At 32.5% G+C, this 12,546-nt stretch overlaps 1 protein-coding gene across 1 annotated transcript; it reads right to left on the reverse strand.

Moving 5' to 3' along the window:
* Nucleotides 1–3,202: 3,202 nt before the first annotated feature.
* Nucleotides 3,203–12,206, reverse strand: LOC139506603 (aspartate dehydrogenase domain-containing protein-like; the record flags this gene model as incomplete). Its single annotated transcript, XM_071295493.1, is given in 5 exon segments — nt 3,203–3,415; nt 6,585–6,742; nt 9,935–10,055; nt 11,251–11,356; nt 12,063–12,206. Coding segments are annotated over 5 exon segments (567 nt in total), but the record flags the coding sequence as incomplete, so codon positions are not given.
* Nucleotides 12,207–12,546: the final 340 nt, after the last annotated feature.

The following is a 12,546-nucleotide window of genomic DNA, read 5'->3' on the forward strand; positions in this document are numbered from 1 at the left end:
AGAGCTCCAACATAAAACATTAATTTTAAAGTTTTCTTATTAAGCAACAAAATAAAATAGCAGTTTTCCAAATTGTCTGTGAAAACCGCAATAATGACAATTAGACGGAACGTTAGAAGTATATTTTATTATATAACGTCAAAATCGTATGTGGGGACATTGTATCGGACATTTTCGTTTTGTCTGATATCTCGTATATTAGATTTAATTCATGGGAATTTAATATCAAAATAGAGATATTTTTTTGTACTTTTATCCATTATAATTTTTTTTTATGTAGCGAATGGCACTGTATTAAATAAACATCATGAAAAAACAGAAAACGTAACCCTACGTTTAATTTGGTTTGAAGAAGACAAAATGTCAGACATTGCTATTGCTATTCAACTCGAATAATAAGAATTTATTTTAAAAATTCCTGATTATTGCATGAGGCGAAAGTGTGATCTTTGTAAAAAATACTGATATAAGAATTATTTACTTTCGACATGGGGATTGCTCTGGAATTCCCTTTTTTGGGACAATTTAACAAAAATTGCGGCAACCTTTCGTGCATGGGACACATAATTTGTATCATCTTGATCCCTTTTTTCTATATTTTGTCTTTTCGAGAGAAAAAAATCGACATTACGTCATCGCCCAATTATGAATTGCTTGTTCTAGACTTATAGATTATCGGTGATCATCTCAACGAGATTGGTTTTCTCGCTTGAGCCGGGACGGCGAAAGCGAGAAAGGCAATCGAGTTGAGATGAACAATGATAATCTTTTTATCGCTATTTTACCTATGACGACGTTGTCAATTTCATGTCAATTTCGTTAGCAACGCCACGTGCATGCTTAGTTTCTAGCGATAATTTTCCATCTCAAGCGAGTAGCATGATATGAAAATTATCACAAAAAGAGATCAAAGGAAAAATGCACAAAATAGCGATAAAAACTTTTATATCGTTTGGTAATAAAATTTATATGTTTTTTACGGTAATCAGAATTTCACAAAACTAAAAGTGTAACGCGGGACAAGGAAATCATATTGCAAAATAAAGGTTTTATTGAGTTTTAATTAATGAAAATGGTATATTACATATACAATATTGCAATAATCTGAAAGAAGAGTTTAAAAGCTTTAAAATGATATACAACACTTTATAATATCAATTTTTATGTTTAAAAATTAATAAGATGAATGTGTCTTGTCCGTGATTTTACCAAAGTAACACCAGTAGCGTGCGACGTTTCTGTGCAATTGAAAATTTCTTGCTATTGCACAATACTTAATATAATAATTTTGGATCCTGATTTGAACCAACTTGAAAACTGGGCCCATAAACACAAATCTAAGTACATGTTTAGATTCAGCGTATCAAAAAAGCCCAAGAATTCAATTTTTGTTAAAATCAAATTTAGTTTAATTTTGGACCCTTTGGACTTAAATGTAGACCAATTTGAAAACGGGACCAAAAATTAAGAATCTACATACACAGTAAGATTTGGCATATCAAAGAACCCCAATTATTCAATTTTTGATGAAATCAAACAAAGTTTAATTTTGGACCCCGATTTTGACCAACTTGAAAACTGGACAAATAATCAAAAATCTAAGTACATTTTTAGATTCAACATATTAAAGAGACCATAGGATTCAATTTTTGTTAAAATCAAACTAAGTTTAATTTTGGACCCTTTGGACCTTCATGTAGACCAATTTGAAAGCGGGACCAAAAATTAAGAATCTACATACACAGTTAGATACGGCATATATCAAAGAACCCCAATTATTCAATTTTTGATGAAATCAAACAAAGTTCAATTTTGGACCCTTTGGGCCCCTTATTCCTAAACTGTTGGGACCAAAACTCCCAAAATCAAACCCAACCTTCCTTTTATGATCATAAACCTTGAATTAAATTTCATAGATTTCTATTTACTTATACTAATGTTATGGTGCAAAAACCAAAAATAATGCTTATTTGAGCCCCTTTTTGACCCCTAATTCCTAAACTGTTGGGACCTCAACTCCCAAAATCAATCCCAACCTTCCTTTTGTGGTCATAAACCTTGTGTTTAAATTTCACTGATTTCTATTTACTTATAATAAAGTTATTGTGCGAAAACCAAGAATAATGCTTATTTGGGCCCTTTTTTGGCTCCTAATTCCTTAACTGTTGAAACCAAAACTCCCAAAATCAATCCTAACCTTCCTTTTGTGGTCATAAACCTTGTGTCAAAATTTCATAGATTTCTATTCACTTAAACTAAAGTTATAGTGCGAAAACCAATTAAATGCTTATTTGAGCCCTTTTTGGCCCCTTATTCCTAAAATGTTGGGACCAAAACTCCCAAAATCAATCCCTACCTTCCTTTTGTGGTCATAAACCTTGTGTCAAAATTTCATCGATTTCTATTTACTTTTACTAAAGTTAGAGTGCGAAAACTAAAAGTATTCGGACGACGACGATGCAAGACAACGACGCCGCCGCCAGCGTGATAGCAATATACGACGAAAAATTTTAATTTTTGCGGTCGTATAAAATCTTAGGTGAAACAAACAAAATTACTTAGAGAATGACCATCTTTAGTTAGTGTTACACTATTGAGCTAGAGGTTTAGCATGGACAGAATAACCTTTAACCCATCATAAGGCTAAATTATTATTAAAGCATTCAAACAAATTAAGCGGTAGCCAGATAGTAATACATGTACTTATAATTAGCATTCTACTACCTTTGTTGCAGTCAACACAATAAAATAGGCAAAAATTCAGATTAAAAGACTCAATTTCTCCTGAAATTATTTCAAACCAGGATCATTTTTAAAACATCCATTAAATTCAACTTAAAAAAACATCACAGCTTTGAGCTCACAGCTTATATTTTGTGGATAAAGTGTTGCTGCTTACATGGAAACTTCTAAAACAAGGATTCTAAATAGTAAAATTGTAGTTATGTTTTTATATCTACCATGTTGTTACTCATTTTCCATATCACAAATGACAAGAGATATGCTTCGTCTTGTTCATCTTCTCCCCACATTTATTGCTTCATTTAAATATAACAAATATAATTAGTGCCTACTAGTGGACCAGGAAAAGCTCTATTAGAAGAAACAGGACCCATGTCCAGATCTTTTTACAGGAATTATTTAAATTTTTGTGACTTTAACTAATTCAGTATTCATTAATGTAAGAATATTAAAACGACTATTTTGTATAAGCTTTCAGTGTTTTATTCTGTTTGGGTTCCACAGTTCAAGTAATAAGTGAAATCATGTCCAACTTCTTTGTAGCTAGTCCATCTGGAATGTTTGAGAATAAGGTAATGGCAGACGCCCCAACACTTGGAAATACCATCAAATTGTATGGTCTTTTCTAGGTGTTGTCAGCAAAGATGAAGACCAGGTCCTTTGCCATGAGCTCCTGCAAATAGAATTAAATAAGTCTACTTGAATATAATTTCCAGTTTATAAATTGCTGCTTAAATTAAATTAAAAGTATTTTTCAAACAATTTTTACTACATGTATACACTTTTCATGTCAGGGTATTTTAAAGCAGATTATATGGTAACTGTTTGTCTCATAATAGAAGCCAAACAGTTACCTATAAATGCTCACATCCACTTTATTTGAACTTAGGCAAATATTTGTCTCATTTGCAATCATACAACATCTCTTTATTATTATAACTAGAACATCGGTGACATTGTGACTGAATTAAAGTATCTCATTATGTGTAAGCCTTATTTTTGTCTGGATTTTTTGGTATTGGTATTGTCATATAATAAAGTCATGTTGATTAAAAGATATAAGCACTATCTCCAATAATGAGTTGTCAAATGGTTTTGACCGAAGCTTGTTGACTTATTTGTAAGTCTTGAATACAGGAATGCAGATAAATAGTGTGAATTTTATTAAAAGAACAAATTCATAAGATTATAACTTAGAAATACAAATAGTTTTATAAGTGTTGATTATTTTTTCTTGATTTTTAATGTTTTCAAATTATCATTTTAAAAGGAGGTAACTCTGAAATAGTGCATTGTCTGAAGGAATCTACATGGAATTTTGCTATTTTGTATTTTGGCTAAAAAAAAGGTACAGTGACTCTTTCTTTTTGATATTCACAAAGCATTTTCTAAAAGCTATCTTCTCATATTTTATTTTACAATTTTATCATTTAGTTTAGCTTCTAATGATGTATCCTGGATAATTCATGCAACATGTGTCATTTTGTCACAACCTGTAGCTTGCAGGGCCGTAACTACCTATGAGGCAGGGGAGGCAACTGCCTCCCCTGAATTTTCTACACCAAATTTTTTTTTGAAGTAATAAAATGAAATATTGACAATATGTACACGAAGAACTTGAATTTATATTATAAACAATACAAGTTTTAACAGTGTGATTATGATACGTGATATATCTGTCATTTTCCGGATTTTTTTTACCGAAAGTGAACCGTTTCAGTATTTTATTTTTCGTGTGGCCGTCCGTCTGTTATTCAGTATTTATACGAGAACACATATGAAACTTTGCTTTCGACAATTTTGAATAAAACTTAACTATATTCACATTTATTTAGGGGCTCCATTAAGCAGAGGAAGTTCCCTTTGTATTGTGAATCTTTTTATGATATTGGAAATTCGGCTGAATCAGTTGTAGTGTCATTTTTTTAACGTCTCCCGACCGATTGTACGAGAACATTATAGTCAAGGCCTTAGTAGTTAAACACTCCCAAATCGTTGAAGCAGAGACTTTCTTAACTAAATATATACTAGTTTAGAAAGTCCCTGGGTGAAGTTATATACATGTCTGTTCAGCTTTCTAAAATATTAAAATTTAAGGTCCTCGACAAAAAAATATCGTGCTTTCTATGATCTTGCTTTATATGTTTTTTTTAACTTACCAGTTTGATTTCTAACAAAAATATCTTTAAATACAGATAATCATTGTTTATATAAAAAAATGCTTCGAGGATCCAGCAATACTGATGTTTCTTAAAGTAAGGAAATCGAAGGAAAACGGGTGATTTTTAGCCATATTGAGAACAAAATCTGCGGTCACAATGTATTTAATGTTAATAATTATAGGTCAAAGTACGGCTTTCAAGACGGAGCCTGGCTTACCCCGAACAACAATCTCAGTTTGTTTTTGCATAAAAATTGCTTCCAGGTTCAGGCAATACTGATGTTTCTTAAAATGAATAAATCGACGGAAAACGGGTCATTTTTAGCCATTTTACTGCAAGAAAAAAATTGGCGGCCCCCAAACCCCTGCCTCCCCTGAATTCGAACCCTAGTTACGGCCCTGGCTTGAGAAAATGTGAAGTGACCTATCAATTTTATTATATTTTGGAACATATATCAAAATATACTACGTTTGGCAAATAAATAAAATTGAGGATGGATATGGGTAATGTGTCAAAGAGACAACAGCCCATCCAAAAAGCAGATAACAGCCGAAAGTATGAAAAAATTCTATCATTTCTTATTTATACTTCCATACTACCATAGCTCCAATAAATATTTATAGCCGATTTTGTGAGGTTTGTGTTGCTTAGACTTTAGTTTTCTATGTTGTGTCTTGTGTATACGTACTAATATTTGTCTGTCTGTCTTTTTCTTTTTTTAGCCATGGCTTTGTCAGTTTATTTTCAATTTATGAGTTTGACTGTCCCTCTGGTATCTTCCCTCAACCCCTTCTTCTTTTTGGCCCTGTTAGCCAGCTGAGCTAAAAAGCATCAAAATGTATCTCACAGAAGTAATCTCATATGAACAACTAGCCATGCAGAAAGAGACAAATTTTTCAACAATCACTAATACTGAGAAATTGAATTACAGGCATGTTTAAATGCTGAAATTTTTTGTGGGACATATAACACATTTTATACTGCACTCGTTCTATTTGAGCAGTTGAATGTGTTGACTGTAAATTTCTATGTCATAAACAGTCACTAACCTGATATCACTTTTCCTCATGCATATTTAAATAGAATTTGCCGAAACTATATTTAATTATTCATACCACCTCCTCAACCTGTTCTTGTTTCCAATGTATACATTGAAGCGTGGAAAAACTCAAATAATTCTTGTACAATTTTTGGAAAAAACATATTTCACTTGTTAATATCTATTGTTTGAAACCTATAAATTATTATGTTTTATGCTTATTGTTGATATATTAGTCCATACTCAAACGAATTTGTTCACTATCGATTGCAGTTTTCAATAGGTAATGTACATTTCATTGTGTTGTATATTTCTCCGCCTGATACCAGTATGAGGCTTTTTTAAAGGGAGATTTTTCCAAATATTAAATTTAATAAATTACATTTACACTTTAAACAATTGAATTTGTTTTTTTCTAGATTGCAGTATAAAGACAATAATGGTGCACTGACTTGCCATACCAACTATATAAGGGTTCGGCCCGAAACGGGGAAAAAGCTCAGCAGAGCCTTGCATTTCCCAGTTTCTAAGCCTCATCCTTATATCATTGATATGGCAAGTCAATGCACTATTAGTGTCTATCCAGATCAATACCAGTTTCTTACCACATATACTACTAAAGAAAGAATCTAGTTTCTTACCAAGTATACTACTAAAGAAAGAAGCATATGTAGCACTGCCTGTGACTGCTCCAACTTTTGCTGGATTCTTTCGTACAGTTTTAACATGAAATGCTGTGTTATTTTCTACTGATCCAGGTCCCCAAGTCTCTACTTCCACAATATGCCAGTTTTCTAATCTGTCATGAAAAAACATATCTCAAAATTAATTGGAGAAAAATAAATAAGTAAACCTGAATTTAACCCTCACATAATGGTGGGATTATTTTCTTCACAGAAGTTTTTGAAAAGATAGCAAACATAATTATTTGAGATTTCTTATTTATCTTTCCATTATTTTTCTCATGATTTCATGGTAATCAAATAAAAAGTTTTTAAAATGATTATAAAATTAATAAATTGATATTAACTGTTAAAAGAGATATGTTGTGCCTTTTTGTTAGTTTGATAGTTAAATGCAAATGTTGAAATAATAATAGCAATACATTAATTGATTATAGATACGCAAAAGATTCAAATTCAATGAATCATGATGAAGGGAAAGCGGCTAAATAATTTACATAGAAATGTACCAAAAAAGTAAAGAATGGAATCAAAAATGGGGAATAGGTCAAAAAGACAACAATTGACCAAAGAGCAGACAACAGCCGAAGGCCACCAATGGATCTTCAACGCAACAAGAAAATCCCTCACCCTGGCCCCTAAATAAACTCCAAAACATATAAATGAACTAAAATTAAAAAAATATAGAAGACTAACAAAGGCCAGAGGCTCCTGACTTGGGAGAGGCCTAAAATGTGGTGGGGTTTAACATGTTTTGTGAGATCTCACCCCCCCCCCTTATACCTCTAGCCAATGTAGAATAAAGAAACACATCACAATATGTACAGTAAAACTCAGTTTAAAAGAAGTCAGAGTATACAACTGCATACCACTGTTACAGAATATAAGTTCCGTCATAATATTTATTCCAAAGATAGTTTATTATGTAACAAAAGTTCCAATTGGAATTATTGTTATGTGATATTTATTCCATCAGCATAATAAAAGGACCGATGCCTCAGAATTTTTTTCACATAAAACAAATTCCAATTGGAAGTTTTATTACATAATAAATTATCTTTGGAATAAATATTATGGTGGAAATTTTATCCTATGATTGGTATAACATTTTGACCTTTATCATTTTAACATATCATTCATTAAAATGAAGAAAAAAAAATGAAAAAAATCTTTTGTAATTATTCTGATTTGAAAAATTATAATTTAATATTTATTCCTGTTTGGAAAAATATTATGTAATATTTATTCCCGATTGGAAAAAGTATTGCAATATTTATTCCCGATTGGAAAAAGTATTATGTAATATTTATTCCCGATTGGAAAAAATATTATATAATATCTTTTCCGACCCAAAAATATTATTATATTATTGATTTCTTGATTGACAACATATTTGTAACGTTCGGGGGACGTGTTTTTCAACAGACTGTCGGCATTCCAATGGGAACAAACTGTGCCCCTCTACTTGCCGACTTGTTTCTTTATTATTATGAGGCTGACTTCTTGCAGGAACTTCTTAGGAAGAAAGATAAGAAGTTAGCAATATCCTTTAACTCTACTTTTTGCTATATAGATGATGTTCTTTCACTAAATAATTCAAAATTTGGTGACTATGTGGAACGCATCTATCCAATTGAGCTAGAGATATAGGATACTACAGATACAGTTACATCGGCCTAATATCTTGACTTATATCTAGAAATTGACAATGAGGGTCGGTTGAAAACAAAACTTTACGACAAAAGAGATGATTTCAGCTTTCCAATTGTGAAATTTCCATTTCTAAGTAGCAACATTCCAGCAGCACCTGCATACGGGGTATATATCTCCCAGTTGATACGATATTCCCGTGCTTGCATTTCCTATCATGATTTTCTTGATAGAGGGTTGCTGCTCACAAGGAAGCTATTAAACCAAGAGTTCCAAATGGTGAAGTTGAAATCATCCCTTTGTAAATTTTATGGACGCCATCACGAGTTGGTTGACCGTTATGGAATAACCGTTTCACAAATGATATCGGATATGTTCCTTACATCGTAACTACAATCCCCTTCCCTTTCATGAATGTGACCTACAGAATTAGACCATTTACCGGATTAGTTATCACATAAGCAACCCGATGGGTGCCGCATGGTGAGCAGGATCTGCTTACCCTTCCGGAGCACCTGAGATCACCCCTAGTTTTGGTGGGGTTTGTGTTGTTTATTCTTTAGTTTTCTATGTTGCGTCGTGTGTGCTGTTGTTTGTTTGTCTTTTTCATTTTTAGATATGGCGTTGTCAGTTTGTTTTAGATTTATGAGTTTGACTGTCCCTTTGGTATCTTTCGTCCCTCTTCTATCCATTACTACTGCCGAAACTAGTGTTTCCCCATAAATTGATCAATCACGAACTGAAACATGTAAACTAAGCAAAAATTTGTAAGTCAATTGACCATGACTGAAGGGACAGGGCCTAATAATCTCCATGGAAATAATATGTGCCAATGTAATACAACTGAATACCAAATATCATTTTCCTATCACTAGTGATTCTCCATAAACTGACCTAATCATGGACTAATACATTGTTGACACTGCTGCTCATGCCAGAACAGCATACATACAGTATGTATGACTTTTTGACTCCATCATGGCAAGACAAAACAAGAATGTGTCCATAGTACACGGATGCCCCACTCCCACTATCATTTTCTATGTTCAGTGGACCGTGAAATGGGGGTCAAAACTTTAATTTGGAATTAAAATTAGAAAGATCATATCATGGGGAACATGTGTATTAAGTTTCAAGTTGATTGGACTTCAGCTTCATCAAAAACTAGCTCGACCAAAAACTTTAACCTGAAGCGAACAGACGGACGGACGCACAGACCAGAAAACATAATGCCCCTCTACTTTCGTAGGTGGGGCATAAAAACAATTCTAGTATGTTCATACCAGTACCCATATAAATTCTACATGCTGATTATAAAGGATGAACATGCTTCAGCAACAATCAATCTGATCAAGATGCTACTAAACACTGTAAGGTTCTAACAATGCGCCTAACATAATGGCATTACACCCAGAACCTTAATTTATGTTTTATATCAATATCTGATACATATTCAAATTTCAAATGATATCATCTTTCAATTTGCTTCAACTATTTATGTACTTGAAATTAATGATTTTTATTTGGGAAAGGTTAAAGGAGAGAATATCTTTTTAGAGAATGTCATCTCCTTTTAGAAGTCCCACAATATCAGGTATGCATCATGTTTGAAAACATTACAGCAGTAAATATGATACTTCATGGTATACTGCACTTACTTGGGATCAGCAATTATTGATCCTTGAACTTTATCAAACCCAAGGTTATGAGCTGCTAATGCTGCTGCTGCCATTGTATTCACATTGTTAGGTGCTAGAGGACAAAGGTCACGGACTGGACCTACAAGTAGAAATGATGAAGGAGAAGATATTATAGTGTTGCTAAAACCCTAAAATGGTATTAAACATCATCTGCTAACCTGTGCTACCAAAAAACACAAATCAACAATAACATTTTCAACCCTATTTTCACATCTTTGACAAGGTTTTAAGCAGAGTTCCTCGAAAACAGCAGTGTTCCAAGGGATTTGACCCTCAAAATTTACTAAGGACTGACAGAATTTTTTGCTATTTTGAAATAGAAATAGTAGTGAGGACTAGCAGTCTTTCTTCAGGGACAACCAGATATAAAAAGATTCGGAGAACTCTGTTTTAAGTGGAGTAAACAAATGATAATACATTTCCATTGATCATCTTTTCATTGACTTTTGGACTACATAGAGTTCCTGTTTTATAGCTCTCCTGTCTAAAAGCAAATATACAAAACAAAGTGACTGTGAGCACTAAGGGGTAAAGATAACATTCATAACACAGAGGGAACTTAAAATATATCACAACATGGTATTGGCAAATCTGGTACAAGTAAAGTTCAACTACATTAGGACAAAGGAAGATAAATCCTATTTTAAATATTAACTTAACAATGACACCATTGATATTTTATTTAAGATATAAGTTAGTGTATGCACCATACAAATTTTTGAAATTTTTCCTCACAAGTATAATAATACTCATACACATCATTTTAAAACTTGAATTCTGAGTATTTCTTTGATAAATTTCTTCAATATTCATGCATTTTTTAAAATAATAAAAACATGGCAATAATTTCTGAATTAGCAGTAATAAGAATGTTGTGCCCAATTCAATGTTTTGTTCATCTCAAAAATCAAGTCTAGCCTTTGTGTTATTTTCTATTATTCTATGTTTTTGTCATTATCAGTTTAGTTGGTTATTCTATATCATGTATATCATACCAGGAAAGCTATATAAGCTCTATTATTTTAACTGCTATACATTTCTAAGGGTATGATTGATTAAAAGAGATTAACTATATATATAGAGTAAATAAAATGACATAAAATGATATGCAATGGGAAAAAACATGTTTTTTTTCTTTTTCTTGTTGATCTCTCAATTAGAAATTGAGCATAGGCACCTTTTTAAGTGTTTTTTTCTCCTCCAAAATCTAAATAATTACAGGCCACTATTTGACTGGTGACATGCACAATGTTTTTGAATAATAACATTTTTACCATCATAGAGGACTAATGGCTCTTCAGATACTTCTTCAATCTTTTTCTTCAAATCACCTTCCAACTTAAAACTACTGGGATGCTTGGTCATTGTTACTTTTAATGCCTAAAATAGATAGCACATGTTTGTAAGCCATTTTTTTTAGCTTGTAAGTATTTTTTTTTTAATAACTATTTTTACAATTTTCTATGCAAATATAAATCATTGTTAAATAAACAAATATAATCATGATTCCTTGCCAATGAAGTCATTAATTTAATCAGCTACTTTGAGAAATGGTGTAATCCTTAGTTCAATTTAATCGTACAAATGACAGGGTATAAATTGTAATTTAATCAATTGGACCCATCTCTGACCATAACTTTGTAAAAATTGTCAGACCCAAACAAAATTTAAACTTGATCTGTAACTTGTCATAATAAAACAATAAACCAAATTTCAAATCAATATCTTTAAGCATGAAGGAAAAAAAGTAGAAAACTGATTTGCATGACCAACTGACGGACAGAGAGACAGACAAAGACCGGCAGACATGCAGAAAGACAGACAGACTGAGTATCAAATACTAAAACTATACTTGAAATCGTTTTCTTGAATGGTGTTGACTTTTTAGTCCCCTACCACCTAAGTAGAAGGGGACTACTAGTTAAATCCCTAATTCTTGTCTTGTGGGTTCTAAAACGTTAACCCAGCATTGTTCACTACATATATAGGCTACTAGTACCCGGTAATAACTAGTCTGACTAATAAAGAATATGCTTAGTTACTGTTAACTTCAGTTTACAAGTGTTTTGAAGTAGAAGAGACTTACTTGTAATGTTCCTCTATCAGCCATTTTTTTTATGTCCTCCCCACCCCAGAATGCACCACTTGGAATATACAGTCCATGCTTATCTGAAGCATTCCTCAATGAAGTTTCTAATGTCTGGTCACTTAAAGCTGTAGGTGATCCTATCTGAAATAGAAAATAGGTTCTTAATGAACAGTAGGTGATCCCAACTGAAACCGAATACAGATTATCTCCATGAAAGTAGGTGATCCCAACTGAAACCGAATACAGATTATCTCCATGAAAGTAGGTGATCCCAACTGAAACCGAATACAGATTATCTCCATGAAAGTAGGTGATCCCAATTGAAACAGAATACAGATTACCTCCACGAAAGTAGGTGATCCCAACTGAAACAGAATACAGATTATCTCAACGAAAGTAGGTGATCCCAACTGAAACAGAATACAGATTATCTCCACGAAAGTAGGTGATCCCAACTGAAACAGAATACAGATTATCTCCA

The sequence above is a fragment of the Mytilus edulis genome, unplaced genomic scaffold, assembly GCF_963676685.1.
Source record: "Mytilus edulis unplaced genomic scaffold, xbMytEdul2.2 SCAFFOLD_200, whole genome shotgun sequence".
Lineage (NCBI taxonomy): Eukaryota > Metazoa > Mollusca > Bivalvia > Mytilida > Mytilidae > Mytilus > Mytilus edulis.